The sequence below is a fragment of the Mus pahari genome, chromosome 15 (assembly GCF_900095145.1).
Source record: "Mus pahari chromosome 15, PAHARI_EIJ_v1.1, whole genome shotgun sequence".
Classification (NCBI taxonomy): Eukaryota; Metazoa; Chordata; class Mammalia; order Rodentia; family Muridae; genus Mus; species Mus pahari.
In genome coordinates this window covers 56,800,890-56,827,398 of record NC_034604.1, presented here as the reverse complement: position 1 = coordinate 56,827,398, position 26,509 = coordinate 56,800,890, and the positions used below count along the sequence as shown (strand labels likewise).

Genomic DNA, 26,509 nt, shown 5'->3' with positions numbered 1-26,509 from the left:
AGGAGGGAGGGAGGGAGGGAGGGAGGGAAGGAGGGAGGAATGAGTTGCTGGGGTGTGAAAATAGGAACAAGCTCTTTGATACAGCAAGCAACTTAGAGACAGTAGTAGGTGTCCCCAAGTTCAAGACCAACAACTCACAAGAAATGTCTGAGAACGGGAGAGAAGATGGGAATTCAGTGGGAAAGATGCTAATACTGATAAGAAAGAGACAGCAGAAGAGAGAGGGAAGAGGAGAGCCACATTAAAAACGAGGCGTTTTTAAAGCATGTGCTTGTTATGTTCAGCCAGTATCTACTGGCTTCTGTCATCCTCAGTGGTTCTGGGCAGCTAAATCCCTTGTGCAGGACTGGGAATAGACCACATCTTGGTCAAAAAGCCTCTGGGACTATCAGGCATGGCTTCTCCTTTCCATATGCTCTCCTATGTAAGGAGTGACGGCGGTAGGTATGCTGTGCTACATGTCTGCTGACTTGGAAATGAACCGGGAGCTCATGGCTGTGACTATAGATTCTGTTTTTAAAACCCTCCTGTGCATAGACCAGGTTGCTCCTTCTCGTGGCAAGAATCACTTGCTCAGGTTTGGAAGCAGTCAATGCTCACTGTCCACTTTTGCATCTGGGAAGGCTACTGCTTGCCGTGTCTGCAGACTGGGAGTGGATTTCTGGAAGGAACAAAACAGATGGGATACACAGAGGAAGGGTTTTTATTTATTTTATTACTTTTTTCTTTTCTCACATGCTTGAGGCTTCTGACTTGGGAGTTCTGAGGTGGTGTCGTAAGAATTGGGACAGGTTCCAAGCTGGTATACATGCTAAGACAAGTGTGTTCTGCCCATCTTCTTTCCTCACAGCGAGCCCACACAGTGTACCATGCTGTATTCGCGCCAAGGAACTACGGAAACCATCGAGGAGGTGGAGGCTGAAGCTGAGGAGGAGATGGTAGGGGATCTGGAGCCTGAGCTCCATGATGCAGAAGAAAAAGAATATGCAGCTGAATATGAAGCGGGGGTCGAGGAGATCAGCCTCACTCCGGATGAGGAATTGCCTCAGTTCTCTACGGATGACTGTGATGTGGAGGCACCGCCCTCTTACAGCAAGGCTGTCAGCTTTGAGCATCTATCGTTTGCGTCGCAAGATGACTCTGGGGCCAAGAACCACATGGTGATCAGCCCTGATGACAGCCGTACAGACAAGCTGGAGTCGAGTATCTTACCACCCCTGACTCACGAGCTGACAGCCAGCGATCTGCTGATGAGCAAGTAAGGGAAGAAAGTAGGCCTCCAGCTTTTTAGCCAGGGACCACCAGAAACATGTGTGCTCTGGTCACATGTGCACAAATCCCTAGACATAGAAGGCAGACATATAGTCCTGGGACATCACTGTGACTGAGTAACAGACTCAGCAAAAACTATCCAGTGACACTTGCCTTGATGCCACCTCTTTCTATAATAAGGTCTCAGGCTTGATAGTCCCTAATTAGAAAACTCAAGATGCTCCAAAATGCAAAAGAGCTCTAATGATAGCCACACAATGTCGGAGATAAATGAATTCATGCTATTAAACTTTGTGCATGCATAAAACCATTGGAAAACATTCAACCAAATGATCTTTAGACTTTATGAATACAACCTGTATAAAGCATAAATTAAATTTCATGTTGAAACTTGAATTCCATACATAACATATTTCATTTCATATACAAGTAGTCTAAAACCTTCAACACCTCAGACACTTCCCAAGGATTTTTGACAAAGAATAATCAATCTGTATGCAGTGGTCTTGTCTATGTATGTGTGGGTAGACACACACAGCGGAGGCATGTGCAGATACACAACACGAGATCACATGGATGCAAGTCAGTGATTTGGAAAAGGTGGACACTAGATTCTGATCATGCTTACTTTAACAGGATGTTCCATGATGATGAGCTGGAGGAATCTGAGAAATTCTATGTGGACCAGCCCCGGTTCTTGCTGCTATTCTATGCCATGTATAATACTCTGGTAGCCCGCTCAGAAATGGTGTGCTATTTTGTGATCATCCTGAACCACATGACTTCTGCCTCCATCATCACCCTCCTGTTGCCCATCCTGATCTTCCTCTGGGCCATGCTGTCTGTCCCCAGGCCCAGCCGGCGCTTTTGGATGATGGCCATCGTCTACACTGAGGTAGACCAATCTGTTGCATGGCCTGCTTAGACTGGCATTCATTGTTAGCAATGTGACCTAGTACTGGTAATTTCATATACCTTGTCAGGCTTATATCTTACACAAGGTTGGTACTGGTGTCATTCCCAATTAGAACACACAAAGAGACAGCTTCAGTGGGATTCAACAATTGGCCAAAGGTTCCAAAATTGTTGGAACCAGGGCTTTGGAAGCCTGCTTGTGAGAGCTGTGATATTAACCACTATCATTATAACAGTCGTTTGCCAAATCAAGCAAAGTGCCCAGTATCAGTGAGTACCCAACACAATGGACTCAAGATTAAATAACTAGCTAAGCACCTTGAATGCAGGCTGATGTGGTGGCACACATACCATGTTTTTAAACCTAAAGTCACTTTCCATTCATCCCAACACAAATGCTTGAAAACCTAAGTGGCAAGAGGATATGTTGCTCTCAGATGTAGGGGAATCAGGAGCACCTATTTGGACACACATAGAGCCATGTTTTCCATCAGTCCCATGACATACAGAAGTCTCATGAAGACTCCAGCCTGTGGCAGAGGATAAGGCTCACATGTGATGTGTCCAGGCTTCTGCGGTGTTTGGAGTTGTGGCTTTTGTGATGAAGATCAATTCTCTTCCCTGACTCAGAAGGAAAAACTTACTTTGAATAGCATTGTTCTGGCCTGAGGCTCATGAATCATGCCCCTTTTCCATCTGGAAATGCTGTAGACTTATAAGTAATTCAAGTCAGGTGAAAACAGATCTTACAGTAAATGATTGCAAAAATACGTGGATTAAACATTGATAGTATGTATGCTATATCCATGAATAATCATTCTTGAGGGTCACTTCTATTACATGCCTCCAGGATTAGACTCTGTTAAAGGAGAGGGTGCCGTTCGCCAGCACCAAACTCCACAATGTGAGTTTCTTAGATTTCCGTTCTTACATACATAAGTCACAAAAGACGTTGTGGGGGTAGAAAAGGGCAAGAGATACATGACTTTCATCTTTAAAATATTCTTGCTGAAGTTGGGGCTTTTAATTTTCTATCTCAGGGTAAAGTAAATGGGTAATCCAGCTGACATTCCACAGCTTCATTTGAACTGTGTACAGAAGCACAAAACCCACGCTGCCCATTAATGAAGCAAATGGGAACAATTATTTCTGTCTTGGAGTGATTCTGAGACTAATGTAGAAGCAGATACAGTGGGGGAGGGGAGTAGTGAGTGCTGAATGCGTCAAACCTTCCTGGAGCTGAGCAGTGCTTGCCCAGCACACATAAGCTCCATGTTCAACCCTCAGCACCACATGAACCAGGGGTGGTGTACCATACCTGTAACTCGACCTTCTAAGAGGTACAGGATGTTAGAGGCTACAACTCTGTCCAAGAAAAAAGAAAGAAAGGAAGAAAGGGAGGAAGGGAGGGAGGGAGGGAGGGAGGGAGGGAGGAAGGAAGGAAGGAAGGAAGGAAGGAAGGAAGGAAGGAAGGAAGGAAGGAAGGAAGGAAGGAAGGAAGGAAGGAAGGAAGGAAGGAAGGAAGGAAGGAAGGAAGGAAGACTGTCTAACTACTTAATAACATTCTTGGCTTCATCCCCCTCAATACCAAAAGAGACTAACAAAACCTAACAAACTCCCCAAAAGTGCATAGTTTTTCAGCAAGTTTTACAAATCTAGGCATTATGTAGCATATAAATATATCACTATTCAAGTCTGCCCTACCTTCTTTATTTCCCTAACTGGATAGTTAGATGTATACTTAAGTCAATATAAAAACTGCTCTTCACAGACAGAACATGACCAGCCATGCCATTGATGACGAATGGCCCAGTGGCTTTCCTTCATGATAGTCGACACTGTTAACAATATGGTGTTGCTCTTGCTCAGGAAATGAGAACTGTCTGACCAACACCTCAAACTCAGGAGCTTTGAGATCATTACATATAATAACAGTACATTATTCCACATAACTGTGAACATTTCTACCACCAAAACTGTGAGGCAGGCATGTTTTCTTAATTATTTGTTTATTTGTTTGTTTGTTTGGTTTTGGTTTTCTTCGAGACAGGATTTCTCTGTGTATCCCTGGCTGTCCTGGAACTCACTCTATAGACCAGGCTGGCCTCAAACCCAGAAATCTGCCTGCCTCTGCCTCCCAAGTGCTGGGATTAATTTTTACATCACCATTTCTTGTGTATTACTATTCCCAGGAGAAATGACTTTTCCTTTCTATCATCCATGTGTAGGTGGCGATCGTAGTGAAATATTTCTTCCAGTTCGGCTTCTTTCCGTGGAATAAGGACTTGGAAATATACAAGGAAAGGCCCTACTTTCCACCAAACATCATAGGGGTGGAGAAGAAGGAGGGCTATGTTCTTTACGACCTCATTCAGTTGCTGGCTCTGTTCTTCCATCGTTCCATTCTGAAGGTACCTAACACTCACAGTTCATGGCCCCTGTGTTATAAGTTCAGTCTGCAACAGTGCTGAAGATCCTGGACATTACAGAGCATTGCTTGAAGGAGAGGCAGTATCATCTCTGCACTAGTTTAAGTCAAAGCATAAAGGAACACTCAGGGACAACACCTTGTCTCTCTTCTCCATCGCGACCTCTAGCCGTCTTCTAGTAATCTCGGCTTTACTAAGTCAATGTCTTATGAAGCTATAGCTGTTAGAAGGAGGCTAACTCAGGCCAAGCCCAGGACTACTGTGCCTATATAACTACTGTGCCTATATAATCTCGCCATTGTGAAAACTGTTGCTCTCAAGGCCTGAGGACGACCTCTGCAAGGCAATGCATCCCGACACAGTCACTCATACCCTTTTATTTTTGTACACATTTATACACACAGATAGATGTACACATACATGCACAGGCACACATATATCATAAATATGTATGTGTATATCATTTGTATGCATGGATACATACATATATCCCCTTTTATTACACATAGATTCTTCCCATACAATTCAATCTGAATTTAGTTTGTCCACCCTCTACTCTTCTCAGTTCCTTCCCACCTACTCTCTTATCTGCATCTACTCCTTTTCTGTGCTTTAGAAAAGAACAGGCTTTAATACATAAAAAACAAAACATAACAACAAATACAAAATAAAATGGAAACCCTCATACTGAAGTCAGACAAACCAAGCCAACAGGAAAATGAGTCTCGAGAGAAGGCACATGAGTCAGAGACCCTCATGTTCATACATTCAGGCCTCCCATCAAAGTCGTAAACTGAAAGCTACAGTGTATATATAGAGGACCTGTTGCAAGCCTCTATACGTCTGTGATGGCTGCTTCAGTCTCTGAGTGCAAAGGAACTTTGCTCAGTTGTTCTAGCAGATCTCCTGATGTCTTCCATCCCCTCTGTCTCCCCACTCCCTCTTCCTCCTCTTCTATGGGGTTTCCTGAGCTGGGGGGGGGGCATGGGGATTTGATGGGGTCATCTTGTTTAGAGCTTGTCTTTCAAGGTCGCTATCACTCATAATGTCTAACTGCGGTCTCTGTGTTTGATCCCACCTGCTGCCCATTTCAATAGCCACATGGATGTTTTTCTTCTCACGTACAAGTTGTAAACAGAAAAACTGTAAACAGAAGCTGGCCAATCTACTATAACTCTGTACAAATCACTACAAAGCTTACATTTCCAGGCCACTGTGCCTTTTGTCACAGTCCTGATTTTTCCTATTCCCACCTTGCTTCCTTTTCCAAAGCATTTCAAATATATAACTCATCTAATCAAATCATGTCTTTATCGGTCCTTAGAAGGATCCCTTTTAGAATAAACTTGGAGATATATATATATATATATATATATATATATATATATATATATATATTTGTTTGCTTTAGGTTTTTAATGTATACTCAGACTTATTCTACATCCAAACCTGACCCAGGACTCAAAGAGTATAAGCCCAGACTGTTAGCAGACTTTTGATCCTCCTGCCTCAGCCTCCTCAATGATAGTGTGATGGGCATGTACTACTATATTCAGCTATAACTCACAGGGAAGAACAGGCCAAACTTTGAGAAATAAATGTAAAACACAGACCATCTAGGGCTCAGGAGAGGAGCTCACTGGGGTATATCCCACACCAATGGAACCATATCACAGATCATGTGNGGTCCAAATGGGGTCTCANGCTAGCAAGACCAAGGGGTTCTCCNCCTCCTGATCTGAANATTCTTTCCCTCTTNGACAGCTCTTTATCCCATTTCCTTANAGCATAAATCAGTAGACAGAATCTTTGCCTGACATCTGGTCAACAAAATTTGAGTAGAATATTTGCGTTTTTGTTCTGGGTGTTGAGTAAGCCAGGGCTCACCCTATTATGGGGACTAGGAGAGGGACAGAGTCATCCTACAATGTGGAGACACTTGTAACGTGAGGAGCTAAGGTTGGGTTCACCTGTGCATGGTAAGTGAGTCAAGGCTAGTTCTAGTGCTAGCAGTGAGCACTCAGATGTGTTCTAGAAGGTTCTAACAAATTGAGAGGTCATTGTTTCATCCTACTCTATCTGCCTCACTTTACCTGCCTTGGCTTAGTTAATCATACAAACTCTTTTCACCCACAAATGTCTCCACTCTCCTAGGACACTCACAGATCTGTACAAGCTCCCTTAGACATATATCCCTTGACTTTCCAACTTCAAGGGATTGAATATTGGAAGGGACACTGTAAGAAAGACAGCCAGTTGGTCCACCCAGGATGCTAGCTAGCCTCAGCTGTCATCTTCTCTTCTTCTCAGTGTCACGGTCTGTGGGACGAGGATGACATTGTTGACAGTAACACAGACAAGGAAGGATCTGATGATGAGCTGTCCCTCGATCAGGGCAGAAGAGGCTCCTCGGAGTCACTGAAGTCTATCAACCTGGCTGCCTCTGTCGAGTCTGTCCACGTGACCTTCCCAGAGCAGCCAGCGGCCATCAGGAGAAAACGTTCCTGCAGCAGCTCTCAGATCTCCCCACGGTCCAGCTTTTCTTCAAATAGATCCAAAAGAGGTATCTGTCGCATGGCCTTTAGGTGGAAATGAGCCCCACATCGCCTCACTGATCTGGTGCCTCTGCATCTGGGGCGGGGAGTGGTTCAGTGCTATCAAAAGAAGACATTGTGACATGGAAGAAACATGCTCTGGCATATGACAGACCCAAGTTCAGAACCTGTTTCATCTGTGTGTAGCTTCATTGTTCAATATGTGTGAATCCATTCAGGGACCAGGGTTTGGCCAGCACATAACCTCATAACCTAGTGTGTAGTAATATAAAGGCACATGATAATCTATCCATCATTTATAAAAATCTCTGCTGGGTGTGCTATAAATCATAACAGAATTTGAAAATAGATTTAGATTTTGTCAATGGAGTTATTTTTGGGGGGAGAGTGAGGACTAAACCCAAGATGTTTCTCATATTATATGCAAATTAATCCTTATATTCAAAGGGTTAATCCCCAGGCATCAGCATGGTGAAAGGCACATGTTTGGGACTGTAATGTGAACCAAGTAAGGACCAGCCCTGAATATAAATAAATAGGCTCAGACTTGGAGATCCTGCAGCACTTAAATGGGGCAAGTGCTCTATCTACCTCTTTTGATTTTACTAGGTTTTTGTTTTGTTTTGTTTTGTTTTGGGTTTTTTGTTGTTTTGTTTTTCGAGACAGGGTTTCTCTGCATAGCCCTGGCTGTCCTGGAACTCACTTTGTAGATCAGGCTGGCCTCGAACTCAAAAATCCACCTGCCTCTGCCTCCAGAGTGCTGGGATTAAAGGCGTGCGCCACCACACCCGGCTGATTTTACTGGTTTTTATTCTAAGGTGTGTCTCCCTTCATTTCACAGGCTGGGTTTGAACTCACTATGTAGTATAAGTGGGCCTTGAACTTTCAAATCCTCCAGTTTCAACCTCCCTACTAGCTAAGATTCCAAGCCTGTGCCACCAGGATCACCTTCATTTGGAGATGACAAGATGGCGTTGTCATTTCCTAAACTGGTCATCAATTTCTTACTCAGCATTGAGTGAGATCAGAGAGGAGCTATCCGTGCAGTTGCTCTGAGGAAGTAGTTGGACCTTCGTAGTTATGGGGCACATGACTGCTTCTCAGGACTCATGCATTTGTCTTCATGACCTACGTATTGATCTGAGTAATGATCTGAGTCAGATATGGGAAATGCAGCTCATCTTGGTTTTACGGATATAGAAATTAAGATATGAAAGTAAGTCTGAGTCACGCACCCCCATGTGGAAAAGCTGAGTCCTAGAACATGAAACGGAGTACAAGTAATTCTTCCATGGGTTTCTTCCTGAACAACGGCTTCAAAAGCATTCAGGGGAGGCCTACTGGGTGTGAACCCATAGATCTATTCTAGCCTCATGACAGCATAGAGCTGTCAGACTCCTAAACACTCAGTAGACACTCTTAAAACCATCTGTGCCTTGCATGCTCTGGTGCAGGAGAAAGCCAAACCTACTCCCAACCAGATTTCTGTTGGCAGATCCACTGTTTGCCCTCCAGCTTGTGATTTCTCTCCCTTTCCTGCTCTTTCTAGGCAGCACAAGCACCCGGAACAGTAGCCAGAAAGGAAGCAGTGTTTTAAGCCTTAAACAGAAAAGCAAAAGAGAACTTTACATGGAAAAGCTTCAAGAGCACTTAATCAAAGCAAAGGCGTTTACCATAAAGAAGTGAGTGAGTAGAGACATGATTGAACTGTTCACTTGGTCTGGAGCTGGGGAAACGGGTAGCAATGGCTTCCTGTAAACCAGAGGTGAAGAACCCAGATAAAGTGACCCAAGGTTAGATTGTTTTAGGAGCCATTTGTTAATAAGTGCATAAATCAAGGGTTAATTTTACAAGTTTTTGGCATCACTCTTGGATGTTCAGCCAGGCATAGAAAAGAATGAGGTCAACATGGATGGGAGCCATGATACCTCTTTTCCTCCAGAGAGGGAGGCTTGGTGGCATGGGGCCAGGCTGCTTATTCAGTTGCTTATACAGTTGGTCTCTAGCCTACTTCATGGATCCCTCCACTTGTTGACGATCCAAAGGGATAATGCCAAAGGACTAGCACATGTCTGGGACTGTAATGTGAACCAAGCAAGGGCCAGCCCTGAATATAGATAGGCAGGCTTAGACTTGGAGATCCTACAGCACTTAAATGGGGCCTTGATTTGAAGGCAGAACCCAAACCACAGTGAAGTTATGGTACTGGCCTGAGGGACAAGCCAGAAACACCAGGGCACGGTGATAATGGCAGAGAAAGGAAGCAAAAGCTAAGGACAGCAGAGAGATATAATAATGGGCATAAGACCTCGAACCAGAAGACTTTACAAAAGACATCTGATATTTATCTATGCTCAGATCTGGCCCTTCAAATCTCAGCATGCTCAAGGGCAACCTCACTTTATCCTCCTCAGACCCTGTACCTCAGTCATAGTCTCACCCCAATTTTATGCAAGACGAGACTGCAATATTGCAGAGTTCTGCAGCACAGGCTCCCATGTAGTGACTAGCTGGACTCAGATAGCCAAATACCCAGAACCTGGCTCTTAGTGCTTTTTGACATTCTGTGGTGCTTCATGGCACCCTGCAGGTCACCCCTGCTTCGGCAATATACTCATCTTGTATTCCTTGAGCAGGAGTAGTTCCAGGGGACTCTGCCTTAGCATTAGAGGAAGGTAGGACTTGGATAGAGAGGAGCAGGAGACGGGGACTGAAAGTGCAGTCAGTCGTTTTTCCCTCTGGCCCTTCTGAGACAAGTGGGCTTGTTTTGCAGGACTCTGCAGATCTATGTGCCCATTCGGCAGTTCTTCTATGACCTCATCCACCCAGACTACAGTGCTGTGACAGATGTGTACGTGCTGATGTTTCTGGCCGACACTGTAGACTTCATCATCATCGTCTTTGGCTTCTGGGCCTTTGGGGTAGGTTGGGGCAAGGGTCTCCACTCCTCCAGTGACTTTAAAAGGAAATATATTTCCATCTTTGAGAGCTGCCATGCCTGATTAGCCTGTCCTGTTGCCCCCAGAAACACTCAGCAGCTGCAGATATCACCTCTTCTCTGTCAGAAGACCAGGTTCCCGGGCCATTCCTGGTGATGGTCCTCATTCAGTTTGGAACCATGGTGGTGGACCGTGCACTCTACCTCAGGAAGACTGTGCTGGGCAAGGTCATCTTCCAGGTCATCCTCGTGTTTGGGATTCACTTCTGGATGTTCTTCATCTTACCTGGTGTGACTGAGAGGTAAGGTCTCCCCCCCCCCCAGACATCCAACAGGCCAGGCCTGCAGCACCATAAAAGGCAAGGACTTTAGTGAGGTTCAGTTCTGATCTAGAGGAGGACTTGATTTCCCCTCCTCGGGGCTTTATCTGTATCTCATCTTCATTTACAAAAACAACAACAACAAAAAAAAAGAGAGAGAGAGAAGCAGTGGCCTCAGTACCCTCCAGAACCAAAGATCCTCGAATCCTGTTTTTCTTTATAATCTAACTGATGTCAAGAGGAATCGAATCTTATCTTAGGGGGTGTGCCCTTTGGTAGGGAAGAGACATGATAAGATGTCATCTGAGAAGCTCATGAGAAATGGTTATTCAGCTGGTTGAAAGACATACTGGGAGATGATAAGGCAGAAATGGTACTATCTGCCCTGAGGATGATAATGGAGCCTTAGTAACACAGGTAGAGGACCGGGAAGCCCTGTCATGAGATAATGATGTTTCTGTTGAGACAACTATTACTAATGGTTAATATGGGCTGTCGGTAGGTAGGGATGAGTGAGTTTAGAAAGGGTAGATACTACCAAGCAAGTTGGGGTACACAGTAATCCCAGCATTCAGGAGGCTGAAGCAGAAGGACCGTGAGTTTGAGGCCATCCTAGGCAATATAGCAAGACTGTATTTCAAGGATAAGGCAGCTTAAATTTCTTCACTAGGGGCAGGGCTTGACCATGGCTTTTCCCTAACATCTAGAATAGAATAGATCTAAAAGTCCTCAGTAAGCTGAATTCTAAAGTACCCCAAATACTCTTTCCCTTCTCTCTTCTCTTCTACACCCAAAGTTCTCCCTTTCCTCCTGTGTGCTCTTTGCAACGGACAGATTCACCTCAAACCAGTCTTGTGACCAAGTCAGTGCTTAATGTGTGAAGAAATGAATGAATAAAAGAACAAGAGAAAAGATTGGTGTAAACAAAAGTTGCCCGCCCTCCTAAGTTATACAAAAAGTGGCCCATAAAAGTGGAAGTGTCCAGGTCACATAACAGTTGTTCTGACTGGTTTTGTGTGTCAACTTGACACAAGCTGGGGTTATCACAGAGAAAGGAGCTTCAGTTTGGGAAATGCCTCAATGAGATCCAGCTGTGGGGCATTTTCTCAATTAGTGATCAAGAGTGGGAGGGTCCCTTGTGGGTGGTGCCATCCCTGAGCTGGTAGTCTTGGGTCCTATAAGAGAGCAGGCTGAGCAAGCCAGGGGAAGCAAGCCAGTAAGAAACATCTCTCCATGGCCTCTGCATCAGTTCCTGCTTCCTGACCTGCTTGAGTTCCAGTCCTGACTTCCTTTGGTGATGAACAGCAGTATGGAAATGTAAGCTGAATAAACCCTTTCCTCCCCAAGCTGTTTCTTTGTCCTGATGTTTTTGTCCAGGAAAAGAAGCCCTGACTAAGATAGTAGGGCTGAGGTTTTTATTAAATAGATCAGAATGTATGCCTACAGCATAGTGTAGATCTCTCTGCCACTGGCTTGATCAGTCACATTCCCAAGTCAATGATACCACATTTAGAGTCCATTTGGAAATGTTCCCTCTTACTGTCACCTGCTGTTTTAAACATTTTCAAGTGTTTAAAATCATCTGCCTTAGTCAGGGTTAACAGTCCAGTAGCACCCACATTTGGCCATGGCATAGTCAGAGAACATATCTCACATCAAACGATTAGGTAAGGCAGCTAGTCTGTATAAATATTGCACCTAGAAGAATATTGGGAAACATATTTGCTAGTTTATAGCATATTTAATTCTATCTATGCCTTAAATCAAAGAAATAAACCAAATTTGATGCACAAGGCAGCTAATGAATTTTTCCTGATACATAAAGTTGTCCCAGAATGGTTTCTGCTGTATATTCCAAATTGAGGCTCGTTTGAAGTTAAACTGTAATTTCCTTAAGAGTAGACTTTAAATAGGACTACAGCACCTGTATCACATATGCTGTTTGAAAATGTTTATTGATGAATTCAGTTAACAGTAATGTAATATAATCACAGTCTTAACAACTTAATGATGACAGAGGATGCTCCAGTCACAGAATTAAGATTTTTTTTCCTTTTTTGTTATATTTTCAATTTGGGAGTAATCCACTAGGTAGAGAATTCTTTATAATTATCCTAAGAAGTAGAGGGGACATTTATTTGTCTTCTGTTTTGAACTGTTGCCTTCTGTACAAGAAAATCACTAATTCCTTTACCTTCTATGATTTTGCCTTTTAGGAAATTCAGCCAGAACCTGGTGGCACAGCTTTGGTACTTTGTGAAGTGTGTGTACTTTGGGTTGTCTGCCTATCAAATCCGATGTGGCTACCCAACCCGTGTGCTCGGGAACTTCCTCACAAAGAGCTACAATTACGTCAACCTCTTCTTGTTTCAAGGGTGAGGACACTGTCTTGCCTGTCACCCGTGGCGGGGACACGATGGGAAAGTGTTGTGTGTCTTCCACAAGGAAGCAGGAGCGTAAGGCATCCTGAAGCTCTTACCGTGTCAGCAACACTCACTGAGTACCTGCCAGGAAGTTTCCCTAGAATTACCCAGACTTGGATAATTTTCACGTTAATAACTTGCCTAGTTACCATGATAATGTTTGGGGATTAAAAATTACAAATACCCCTCTTCCCAAAGCTCGGGGATCACCAGAAGAGAGTATGGCAGAAAGGTTCTAAAAGCCAGAGGCAGGAGGAGTCTACAACAAAACAGTATTTTCTGGACATAGCAAGGCAGTTGTACCTATGAACTCACAGCAATTGTAACAACAGTATGCACAAGACCCGCATGAGATCAGTCCGGACAATGTCTCAGCTTGGAGCAAGAGCATGGGTCCGTTAGCTGAGTTGCTATTGGCAATTGATGCCAACTGGGAGACTGAGACTAAGTTTTCTTCAAGGGTGTGGGTCCTGGGAGGCCACCCATGCTCAAGTAGATGGTCTTAACCACAGGCTTATAGAGGCTGCACTAAGTCGGCTCCATGGGGTTAAAAATGAAACAATCCATGGAGTTGGATGGGGAAAATGACATGAGACAGAGGAGGGATTATAGGGGAGGAAATGAGAGGCTAATTAAATAAAATCAAATGATATGCAAGTGTGGATTTCTCAAGGAATAAGACGGGGAGCAAAGTAAACATACCTAGTCCTTAAGCATGAATGTGTTTCTGGACATAGTAAAACAGAATGAGGGATGGGAATCTGAACCATCCCAGAATACACCTGGAGTTCTTTGTGTACAGGAAGCTCATCCACGAAGAACCCTAAGTGGCACCATGCTGCCTGTTTCTGGTGGTTAGCTCATCCAACAAGCTACATTACTTCTTCCACATGATCATTTGCATAGTAGCATACCCTGGTATTCCTCCAAAAGTTACACCACATTAAGAGGTAAGGTAGCTGTAGGCAGAGCTAGTGCCTCCATGGCGCTAGCCCTGAGTCCTGGTGATAGTTCAGAGGAAAGGTTGGGCCCACTCAGATGTTGTAATCAATCACATGTTCCACCCTAGGCCTGTGCCTGATGGTTTCCCCAGGTGTTTGCTTACTATTTAGTCTGTAGAGCTGAAGTAGCCCAGGGGAGGGGGGGTTGCATTATAACAAAACTACTGTGGGAATCTTAGAATATGGCCAGTTTCCCAACCTGAGAGATACCCTCTACATTCAAAGACCATGGAGTCGTCCTCAGAGCCTTGTGGAGCTTAGGCTAGCCCATTCCTCAATATAACTCAAAAACCGGAGGCTTCGGCAGAAGCAGTTAGACTTGTTAACCCAACAAGCCACTGATGGTGAGTCCTCTCTCTGGCTCCCCCGACACTGCCTGGTCCTTCTGCCTTCCCCCATTTGCTCTCGTTTTAATCGGGTGTACACTCTTTTTTTTTTTTTAATTTTTTTTATTATTATTATACACAAGTACACTGTAGCTGTCTTAAGACAGATCTCTTTTTTTTTTTTTTTGGATNTTTTAAAAGGATTGAACTTTTTATTATTATTATTATTATTTTCTTTATTTACATTTCAAATGCTATCCCGAAAGTTTCCTATACCCTCCCCCCACCTCTGCTCCCCTACCCACCCACTCCCACTACTTGGCCCAGGCCTTGCCTTGTGCTGGGTCATATAAAGTTTGCAAGACCAAGGGGCCTCTCTACCCAATGATGGCTGATTAGGCCATCTTCTGCTTCATATGCAGCTAGAGACACAAACTCAGGGGGTACTGGTTAGTTCATATTGTTGTTCCACCTACAGGGTTGCAGCCCCCTTCAGCTCCTTGGGTACTTTCTCTAGCTCCTCCATTGGCGACCCTGTGTTCCATCCAATAGCTGGCTGTGAGCATCCACTTCTGTGTTTGCCAGGCACTGGCATAGCCTCACAAGAGGCCGCAATATCAGGGTCCCTTCAGCAGAATCTTGTTGGCATGAGCATTAGTATCTAGGTTTGGTGGCTGATGATGGGATGGACTCCCGAATGGGGTAGTCTCTGGATAGTCCATCCTTTCATCTTAGCTCTAAATTTAAGACAGATCTCTTTACGGATGGTTGTGAGCCACCATGTGGTTGCTGGGATTTGAACTCAGGACCTTTGGAAGAGCACTAAGTGCTCTTACCCACTGAGCCATCTCACCACCCGGGTGTACACTCTTTACCGACTCATCCATCAACAAAGCCATAGTAACTCAAAAAACCTCTGCCCAACTGATGCTTTAGTACAAACACATGCAAGAGAGACAGAATCAACTTCAATATTCTTTGACTACGAAATCCCGGTGGGTGAGTTACACCATCAGAGAAAACAGGAGTTAAAAACTATCAGCCATATATATATATTCAATGTATAATGTGAAGCAGTTGTATTCCCAGTTGGGTTTCACTATGAGGGTCACCTTGAGGGTTTTTCTTAACTGATGGTGTTTTACACAAACTGTTGCGCGTCCTCCTGGGGTGAGGTATACAATGGGACCATCCTCCAAATGTCAGTCTGACCAAATGTGGTTCCCGGCAGGTTCCGCCTGGTCCCGTTTCTGACCGAGCTGCGGGCTGTGATGGACTGGGTGTGGACAGATACAACCTTGAGCCTTTCCAGCTGGATTTGTGTGGAGGACATTTACGCGCACATTTTTATCTTGAAGTGCTGGCGAGAGTCGGAAAAGGTAAAGAACAGATCAAAGTGCCTCTTCCCTGCCTGCTGCTCTTGAGCACAGGTCTGCTACAAGATTAATGCGGATGCTGCATAGTCTGTGGCCAGATGGATGGAGGCAGGGGACAAAACTTGCCATGCGCCAGAAATACAACACTGATTTCCAACCCGCTGGGGTTGGAGGTTTTAAAGTCATTTCTGCTGTCATTGGCATCAGCATCCAGATGTTGGTAGAGGAACTTTAAACTCTCTGTTAGAGAAAATGTTATTCTATTAAGTGATTATTAAGTTTAAATATAGAAAAAAAAGTTTAAATATAGATTAGCTTTATTGGATATTCTAAAAATTCGCTGAATGGAACCAGAATATCTGGTATATTGGTGTATATGGTGCATACATATATAATGTATATGGTGTATACATTATATTGTGTATATACAGTGACAGAAACATACAACCAACATTAGCCAAAGCCTGTCTTACCTCAGAGAGGTCTCTTCGGAAGAGGCTCCTATATTATGCCTAACATCTACAGTGCGTCCCCAGCTTCCCCTGGCCAGAGAGCTCTACCGTTAGTCAGGAGGCACATATGTTTATGGGGTTTATGGAACTGAAGGAGCTTGTTAGTGCTGAGGAGACCGAGACACACCCCACACTGCCACTAAAGAATTGCTCTAAACTTTTAGGGACTTCATCTTGGGCTGAACCTGAAATTTCTGGCTTTGATGCTAAAAAAGAATGTCAGGACTTTACTATTAAAGGTATCTTAATATAGGTTTAAGCACAAGATCTATGAGCAAGAAACATACTCAGAAGAACTTAAGAGAGAGACCCAAGGTGGCACACTTTAAACAGATGCTTGGCCAGGGAGCACCTCCGGGAGCTCACCAGGAGGAAGGGGAGGCTCAAGATCTATCGTGAGCTTTGGGACAGCTTGACACCCAGCTGATTGGGATGAGGTTTCCGCCCCATGTCCGAACGAGTAGAGAGGAGTCAGGACTAAGTGTGAGTTCTCCAATACTGTGAGGGAACCACTCACCCTAATCTGAGCCTCCCTCCTTCACCTTCTCTCAGGTGCCTGTTAAGTCTTGCTAAATCCTTGTGTTGCAGAGATACCCTCAACCCAGGGGTCAGAAGAAGAAGAAAGCCGTGAAGTACGGCATGGGCGGCATGATCATCGTCCTCCTCATCTGTATCGTCTGGTTTCCTCTGCTCTTCATGTCTTTGATCAAATCTGTCGCAGGGGTTATCAACCAACCCCTGGATGTGTCCGTCACAATTACCCTGGGAGGCTATCAGGTGATCGAGCTTTCTTCCATGTTCCAGAACCTTTCCTAATGCAGTATCTATGCAAGAGAGCCCTGACTAGGAGGTGGAGCGATGGTTCTCAAAAACCAGAGCTTTTATCCAAATGTTCACCGATCAGCAGACTTGTGTTATAATGAAGGAAAGTGTAGGAACTTGGAGACAGGGTAGGTCCATTTGCTGAGGCTACACAAGGCCCTGGGTTGGTTCTCCAGCACAGCAAGCAGTAAGAGCAGCCACCACCAGCAACAATGAGCCAAGAGTGGCTCGTTAGTTTTGAGCGCAGAAGTAATGAGTGCAAAAGGAGATCTCTGAGGCTAACGGCCTTTGCAGCATCAGTAGTACATACCTATGTAAATGTGTCTTTGAACCCCCATGCTAGGGAGTTTCCAGTGATGCTGACTGCCCTGCACCTTTGTTTTCCAGCCTATCTTCACAATGAGTGCCCAGCAAAGCCAGCTGAAAGTTATGAATAATTCAAAGTATAACGAATTCCTAAAGTCTTTCGGCCCCAACAGTGTAAGTAACCTATGCCAAACTCTCTGAAGAGCACCGAGTAGGTTCTCTTGCTGCCTGTCAAGTGGCTGGGTGGCTTTGCTTGTGCCTCCTGGTGTTGAGCAGATCATCAGCTACATATGGCACCTGGCTGGCCTAACCCTAACCCTAACCCTAACCCTAACCCTAACCCTAACCCTAACCCTGCTACATCCTCTCCAGTAGTGACAAGCGCAACAGACCCCCAAAACCTGGGCGCTGTCCCGAGGTGAAAAGTTCACGGAAACTTAGTCTCCTGGAATCGTGGCATCCTGTATAATGAATGTTCCAATGCCCTTGCTTTAGCTGGTAAACGGATCTGTGTGCTTTCCCTTAATATTGCTTTATTATAAGTGCCTCTATTTGACATAGCTAAGTTAGATCCTAGGCAGTCAGTCCTTGAGCTGACCCTGGGTTTAGGTAGCTAAGTCACTGCCCTACACAGGAATTTACCATTCTCTAGGAAGAAGGAAGTTTGTGATCTAAAGAGGAACCAGAGTAGATACTTAGAACCATAGATAGCTGAGTTACACCCATACACAAGTATCTACAATGGCCTAGGGGAAAGGTGGACTATAGGAACTATGGCAAGGGCATGAAGCCCTTGCCCCTGGCTTCTAAGTTTAAGCTGACTTTAGGTGGAGCTGTTTTTGATCCCAGCTGTTAACATTGAATGTTATCCCAGTTGGTTCCTGCCAGTCCTTCTGTGTTTGCATTCCTCTGTTTTGTGTAACTTCCCCATTTTCTTCTATATAAATAGTCTGATGCTCGATTTGACAAATTGCATTCAGATACCACACTCCCTTGTGTCCGTATTTGTTTGTCACCCCACTTTCACCGACTCCTCATTCACCTGCAACCGAACCCGAGTTTTTCCCGTAGATCAGGGACCCAAGTGAGGTCTGTCTGTGGCAACTGGTGCCCCTAACCCTAACCTACCAGCTACTTTGATAACATTAGAAGGCATAAATTATAGCAAACACAAGCTTAATTTTTAACAAAAATTCAGCATGGTTTTACTCGTTTAAACAAATGCATACAATTTTTAAACTGTAGTGGTGTTGACCTTTGATTGGCCTACCTGTTCTGGGAACCTTGAGTTAAGAAATGAATTCAAAATATAGGAAAGCGCTAGGTGGGTACTTGCTTAAGAGCCTGTTGTTTTTGATAGCAGAAACTAAAGCAATCTAAGTGTTAAAAAACAAAACAAAACAAAATAAAAACATGATTGGTGAAGGAAATGATACCAAATATGGATGGATATGATGGCACTGTCCCTAGCAGCCATGCTGAAAACAAAGGCCCGCACTTCTGACCATATCTATGGTCATTACACACTTTGCCATCCAAAGTCAAGATTTCCCAAGCAATTTCTCTTGTAATAAAATGTCTTTAAGTATCCTATGAGTTATATGACAAGTTCTCAAGTAAAACAAAGATTTAAAAAAGAAAAAGAATCTGAATATTATATTTTAAAATGTTAAACCAAAAGAAATGCATCCCTGAGCACATAATACAATGGTGGTATCTGGTGGTCAGATTGTCCCTGATGGTCTTCATTTCTCTGTAGTTTGCATTCCAACTGTATAATGACATGGTTTTCCTCATAAAGACAGTTTCACAAATGATTTATGGAAACAGATCAAGTCATTCGATCTGCTTAAAATATGCATCAATTAGCCATGCCAGCAAAACTAATCTTGGCAATCAACATGCCTTCGGATGGGGCCTAAGTGGATTCAAGCTTGTCTTCCTGTCTCCCATGAGGTGGCCATGCTTCCTCAGCTCATGGTTTCCTTGGCCATGGGGAAACCTGGTGTAAATGATGAGGTTCTTCTTTGTTGATTGATCAAGATGGCTGCATACCTGTTGGGCATGTGGTGGGAGCTGCCTTGGGAACCCAACCCCTTGGGCACCATGTATCCATTATTCCTAGGGAGACCTCTTGGCGAAAATCAGCTAAAAGAAAGAAGAGTTGTTTCCTGTATGAGCATGGTGATAATGGGACAGATTCCATTTACATGTGTGTGTGTTTGTGTGCATTCAGGGCGCAATGCAGTTTTTGGAGAATTATGAAAAGGAAGACATAACAGTGGCAGAACTGGAGGGGAACTCAAATTCTCTGTGGACCATCAGCCCTCCCAGTAAGCAGAAAATGATACAGGAGCTCACCGACCCCAATAGTTGCTTCTCTGTTGTTTTTTCCTGGAGTATCCAGAGGTAGTTACTGTGTTTCCATGCATCCTTCCCTTTTCCTAACCTTACCTCAGGCTGGGGGAGAAACCAGAAACTCTCTTCGACATGATCTTGATGCTCAGCCACTTGCCTTTGATGTTAAAATTCACATTTTGTTGATGAAATATGGCTTTCCTAGAAACCAATGACCAGAGTAAAGTGACTTAGCTCTTCTTTTAATTGTTTTTGGGGTTTTTTTTTTGGAGGGGTGGCTTGTTTTTTTTTATTCCTCCCCCCACTCCCAGAGGACAGCAATGAATGAAATTTGCTAGCAAGACAGAAAAGAATGGTTTAGAAAATAAACAGTGCTGTGCCCCGAGAGCTCCACAGAAGTTTAATCTGAGAATCCGAGGTCCACAGTGTTTGAAGACTTGGACCCCACCCCCCACCCCCACCCCTGCTCCACTGGAGATCCGTTCTGTGGGTGTGAGATTTGAGTCCTAGAAACAGGAGACCCAGATGGGGTCCCCGCACCCCTCCCCCAGAGCCAAGCCTGAGTATATGGCCTGACTTGGCTTTTGTTTGGATAAACAAAGTGTGTCTTGCTAAAGGTCTTTGCATCCAGACATTTCACCTGGTGCTTTAGTCTTGGGCATTTGGAGACCTCAGCACAACAGGACAGGGTTACCTAGTTTCCTTCCTCAGTTTTAAATACCAGAACCCCAGGTGGTCCCCTTGCAGAAAACTACTTGAACTTCCTGGCTTTAAAAAAAAATCCTAGTAGCTCAACCTGTGATTCTAACAATGAGAAGGCAGAGGCAGGAGAATTCCCATGAGTTGGAGAGCAGCCTGAGCAATGCATTGCAGCTAGGCCTGGACGACTGAGTGAAATCTTGCATAAAAAACATAGCTCCTTCATTGCAAAAATGAAGGAACCATGACAAGTTCAGAGGAAATCTTAGAATCTAAAATGAACTCACAAAAAAATTGGAAAATGCTATTTCCAAGAAGTCGTTCAGAATGCTCTCTGTAACCTTATTTTCTCCTTAATGTCTCCAATCCCTCAATTCCAATTTGTACCGGTGGCTATGAACTTGGCTTCTATCCTTTGTTCTGAAGAGCCACCAATCCCTAAACAAGAAGAGAAATCACTTCTGATTAGACACAGTTTTTTTAAAACACTGGCTCTGCTGGTCACCATAAAGACTGACATCACTGGTGTCGGAAATTCCTGACACCTGTTGCGTGACCTGCGGCCGCTGGTCCCCTGTTGTTTTATGTATGGGACTGTGGTCTCCCTCAGTCTTATTACTCTGGCTCTTAAGAGGGTGGAGATGGAGGAGGGTGGCCGGGGAGGTTGGGACAGAAAAATCTGGCCCCACTGAAAAATCGGTGAGATGCAAGAGTGAGCCAAGTATCTATGAATCTCTCTTCCAGGCTGCAAAGCAATCACTAACATTAAGCTTTTTTTTTTTTCTCATTCCTTCTTTCACAGAAACATGACTTTGGGTGCAAAATCCGAAATAGCAACAGATAAGCTTTCTTTCCCTCTTGCGAATGCAACACGGAATAGCATAGCTAAAATGATTGCTGGCAATGACACAGAAAGTTCAAACACACCAGTGTAAGTTGTGGTATCCTGTGAATACAGCTTTCATCAGAATGCGAGGCTCGTCACAAAATATCTCTGTAGAGACTTCTAAAGTAACCCAGCTTCTTTGAGAATGCAAGTGAGCCCATTTTGCTAGAATAAAGACAGTTCATGTCAGTTCCCATCACAGGACCCTTTTTCCACTTTCCCTGCCATTCTGCTATGTGTATGTTGTTAATGACAGTTAGTGTGGGGCTGGTTCCAAGGACACTCCATCCATGGTAACATACTGGCCTGCCCTCCTCCTTTCACAAAGCACACTGTTCTTCCACTCTCTGTGACCAGTGCTCACTGCAAGGCAGTTCTTTCTCTCCCTCAGTCCTTGGGCCTCATTCTCCATCCACTGGGTACCACTGTGCTGATCCCCATGTGTCTAGAGGTGTAGACACTCCTCAGGTCCTCCTAGATCTACCTGTCCGTCATACCATGAGCCAGCCTTGTTGTATTTCCTGCCTTAGAAAGGTAGGACAAAGACTTCACTTAAATGATCCAGGCTTTCTGTCCTCATGCTTATCGCCGGATCTAGGCACCCAGTGACTTTCAAAAGAAGGAAACGGGCTGGAGATTGCTTCATAGATTCCCACCAGCACTGACGCCTGCCCTTCACTGTCTCAGTCCTCTGGCTTATCAAGCCCTGACTGACTTTCTGTCTGTGAGGTCCTCTCTGAGTCTAATCACCAAAAGCTAAGGACAGACCCCTTCCTCTTAGGACTCTCGTCCCAGGGTGGCTGAATGTCAAACTGCCTGAGTGGGGTGGGGAAACAAGCAAGAAGACAATGGGTAACAGACAATTGGTGGGGAGGGGGGCCATGAGCTAAGTAAGAACTAGCAGAGGAAAGATGCCATAGACCAAAATTGACAGACCAATCCATATGTCCACTGGGAGCTTCCCCAGCTTTGTAGTCCAGACTGTCATGGACCCCTGCTGATGGAATTGACCACGAAGGTTGCTAGAAGATGGTCATCTGGATTCTTAGCTTCTTGCCTTCATGAGTCCCTGATGTTCGGGAGCTCCTAAAGACCATCAGTGCTCCATCCCCATCCCCACCCCACATCCCCACCCCTACCCCTGCATACACACGCTATTTCCCGATGAGAACATGCAGTGAAAGCAACTCATAGGCGACAAACAAAACTTAGGGTCCATTCTCACACTCGATCTTCACAGGATCAATCATGCATTCTTCTTGACCATAGGTACTTTTAAAATTAAAAAATAAATTAATTAATTAAAGTTCAAAAAGAATTCACCACTGAAGAGAACTGCTAAGATATCCTAGCCAGGAAGTGGGGGGAGGGGAAAGTCCTTCTTTCAGTAACAGGTCACACATGTAAGAAAGACCAGCAGCTATATGCCAGCTGCATGTATTGGAAGTTACATGTATGTCTGGATAAATGTATGTAAACCTGGAACCTTAGGTTTAGTGCACTGTGGTTATAATAAAGTCTCATTAATTAAGATGGATATACAATATATTGTAGTATGAGGACTTGTTCATTAATTGTTCTAAGATCAAAATAACAACAAAAATAGCAATTTTAGGTGTGGAGATGACTTACATTCGTGTCTTTATTTTCTAATTGCGTAGGACAATAGAGAAGATCTACCCATACTATGTAAAGGCACCCAGTGATTCGAACTCAAAACCTATAAAACAGCTTCTGTCTGGTAAGGATGGGAAACCACTTCAGAGCTGAGCAAATCCTGCTTTTTATTCCCTTTTAGAAGTCTGTATTGTGAATACTCATCAAACTGCCTTCTAGTTATGCCTCACCGTGCATTACGAGAACCACAGCCGAGAAGAGTCACCGACACAGCTCTAAGTCGTGTTCTTCCTCACCATCTCCCCATTGAGCAAAGGCCCTGACTGATCCGTACCCATGTCTTAGGATTTTGTTTACTTCATTCCCTGAGCAACCCAATTGCTTATGGAGAAGTGTCTCACACATTAGTAAACGTCATGGTTTCTCCTACTTAAAAGAATAAAAACAGCATGAGGAGTGTTTGATCAAGCCCCAGGGTCAGTATGTACCGATAATGGGTTTTAGTCATTGGACTTTTCTAGAATAAGAGTGATGGAGGGAAGCTGTTGCTTTGGGTGACAGATATATGCCCCAAGATACTCCTGTTAATCATAGACTGCACACCTGTATAGCACTTATGTATAGCAGTGTACTCCTCCGAACCAGGTTCCTAGCAAACAGGCTGCATCTGGGTTCAGGTGACTATAACGTTGGCATGATGACAACTTTGTATCAGTCCATATCCTGTCGCTGAATGACTGTATTTTACTTAGAATTGTTTGACTTCATCTCCTGAAGTCACTGGTCCTTTTGATGATGGTGAAGTACAATGCAGGTATCCAGTGTGTGTTCATTCACCAATCTGGATGAGGCACTCTGTACTAGGCACCAGGCACCATGGTGGGTACTGGAGACTGGGTTCCATGATGCTCACATTCAGCTGGTGAGCAGTTAAGATCTTCCATGGCGATGGCCATAGTGAGTCAAGGCCGTCTCTGCGCCAACAATTCCTCATCAACAGGAAATGAGCATGCTGTTGTAAGTAACTCAATAGTGCATGGGAAGATTATGTATCTCCCGTTAAAACAGAAATGGTGTTAAGTGTTTTAGCCTGAGCAAACAAATGGATCCTTCACAAGTGACCATGTCAGTTTTCAAGCTCCTCCCTGATACTGTTTCAATAGATGGCCTCCTTACTGGCCACCTGACAGAGCAGATTTAAACCCAACCCAGTGGATGCTCATGAGGACGATGCTTCCCCCTCCTTAAAATGCATCTTATTTCACAAGGTCCTTCCTCCTTCTCTGCATGTTCAAAGAGAACCATGTCCTCTCTCCTTTTCCAAGGCTAGTCTCTCTCCATGCCCCACTCCCAGCCCCCTGTCTTCCAGCCTGCAATATCATGGAATTCTATCTACCCCTTTACAGCTCCTTCCCTCCCTTCCATTCAGCCATTGTCGTCGTAGGCATGTGTCGCATTAGCTGATGGTTAACTCCAGTGTACATCTGAAGAGACCTAAGGTATGGGTGACACATTGGAGGACATACTCAGTAGAACTAGATCCAGGCCAAAACCTCTCTCGACTCAGGGCAGGATGGACCTGCTTGTGACTGTCTCTCGTCTTGAGTTCCATAATTATTACTATTGAAGAAAGCTGTCCTCAGTTAATCATATTCTTACTTGACAAAGACCTTAGTCTTTACTGAGTTCCTGCCATTCATCTTTCTTTGTCATCTGCTCGTACATCACCCCACATTTCCATCTATCCATCCATTCACCAACCCACCCTACTCATCCTTTCATCCACTCATCCATCCACCATCTATTTACCTACACACCCAGACAGCAAGCCATACACTTACTCATTCACACATCAATTCAGCCACTTACCCATCCACCACCAATTTACCCACACATCCATTCATCCGTCCATCCATCCACCTACTCGCCTACACAGACAATATCCATTTGCCCACATACCCATCCATTTACCCATTTGTGTGTTCCTCCATTCACCAGTTATTCAGTTAAACATCCATATATTCCTCCATCCAAAAGTTACTGTCCTGTAGTCCCAAAATAAAAACACCTACCATGAAATATTGATGATCCATTCCCCACACTTAGAGTATACATGTTTGTCCCTGCAGATGCAAGGAAGAAATCTTAGGAAAATATACTCTATGGAACACCAAGCTTCTATTTATCCTGTCTCTTGCTCCTCCTTTAGCTTTTTCTTTAGAACAACCACTGATCAAACTATGGGTGTTATAGCTTTGAAGAACTTGCTATCAGTCCTTCCTAAAGGTAACACCCCACACCCTCCCGCCACCTATTGGAGCCAGCAAAACTTGGCTCTTGTGCTATTTCTTCTTTAAGCACTTACAGATTCCACCATCAAAGTGACTCTCTCCAAAGGGATAGACCTTGACAATCCTGGCCCTGTGCAAGTCGCCACATGGCCATAATTGCGTCCACAGTCTTAAAATAAGGAACACTATTATGTGTCATTCTGGAAACTCTCACCACATGGTATAGTTAGTGCGTTCCTCCTAGCGAGATACTTGGGAAGTGCTGGCAATATAAATGGATCAGTTGCCCCAAAGATTGATGTTGCAGATCTGGGAATACACTCTTATCTCTGGAAAGATTAGCTCAGCCTCTTAGATGGTGGATCCTCCATCACTCTCTGTGGTGAGGCTGTCATATACATGTGCAACAGTGACAGAACTCCTATCTGAGCATTCCTAGTGCCCACTTCCTCTCCACTTACCTTTGCCATGTCCCCGTGCCTCTCACATTCTGGAATTGTATACTACATGTCAACTGGGTTTTGCCATCTGGGAACTTGTGATTTGCATCAAATCCTGAGACCCTCATGCTGCCTTCATTTTTGTCTTTCTCCCCTTCCAGAAAATAATTTCATGAATATCACCATCATTTTGTTCAGAGACAATGTCACAAAGTCCAATAGTGAGTGGTGGGTTCTCAACCTGACTGGAAGTAGGATATTCAACCAGGGGTCCCAAGCCTTGGAGCTGGTGGTCTTCAATGACAAAGTCAGCCCCCCAAGTCTGGGCTTCTTGGCTGGCTATGGGTAAGGAGTCGTGTAATGATTGATAGTTCTAATATCTGAATGCTGTGAAGTTGGAATAGCTGCCTTTTCCCTCCTAGGAGTTGAGTTGTGTTTCTACACTATTAAAAGTCACAAAGCAATGGCCTTTCATTTCAAAACACAGGGACAAGAGGTCCAAAGACATCAGAATGCCTAGAGAGGGAGACTCACACAGCTCTAGGAGACATGTCCCGTTGCCTTCCCGTTGTGGCATGGTTTCATGCAATTCGGTGTAACGTTACCACTATTACCTTGCAAATGGATCAGATAGACACTAAGGTTTTGAACAGATCCAGCCCACTTCACCTTCTGGTGCTTAAATACCACGATCCAACCCAATCTAACCTATAATCACCCGTAAGATACAAATACAGTTTTCATGTTACATTTTTCAGAATTAACCACATAAAATTCCATCCAGCATTTCATTATTTAAAGTAGACCTTGCTGTACGTGGTGGCACACACCTTTAATTCCAGCACTCAGAAGGCAGAGGTAGGCAGATTTCTGAGTTCGAGGCCAGCCTGGTCTACAGAGTGAGTTCCAGGACAGACAGGGCTACACAGGGAAACCCTTTCTCAAAAAACCGAAAGGAATGAAAGAAGGAAGGAAGGAAGGAAGGAAGGAAGGAAGGAAGGAAGGAAGGGAGGGAGGGAGGGA

General features: G+C 44.3%; 1 protein-coding gene across 2 annotated transcripts in view; it reads left to right on the top strand.

The window, feature by feature from the left end:
• The window catches only part of Piezo2 (piezo type mechanosensitive ion channel component 2), a 372,708-nt gene that overhangs the window by 344,209 nt on the left and 1,990 nt on the right, over positions 1–26,509 (top strand). For both annotated transcript variants that reach the window (XM_029547036.1, XM_029547035.1), the window contains 15 exons: positions 851–1,258; positions 1,909–2,167; positions 4,416–4,598; positions 6,927–7,179; positions 8,721–8,853; positions 9,945–10,092; positions 10,197–10,411; positions 12,646–12,804; positions 15,411–15,558; positions 16,656–16,844; positions 17,277–17,369; positions 19,432–19,604; positions 21,055–21,183; positions 22,800–22,879; positions 25,648–25,831. In XM_029547036.1, the coding sequence (XP_029402896.1) occupies positions 851–1,258; positions 1,909–2,167; positions 4,416–4,598; positions 6,927–7,179; positions 8,721–8,853; positions 9,945–10,092; positions 10,197–10,411; positions 12,646–12,804; positions 15,411–15,558; positions 16,656–16,844; positions 17,277–17,369; positions 19,432–19,604; positions 21,055–21,183; positions 22,800–22,879; positions 25,648–25,831 (2,754 nt within the window). The remainder of the gene's footprint in view (positions 1–850; positions 1,259–1,908; positions 2,168–4,415; positions 4,599–6,926; positions 7,180–8,720; positions 8,854–9,944; positions 10,093–10,196; positions 10,412–12,645; positions 12,805–15,410; positions 15,559–16,655; positions 16,845–17,276; positions 17,370–19,431; positions 19,605–21,054; positions 21,184–22,799; positions 22,880–25,647; positions 25,832–26,509) is intronic.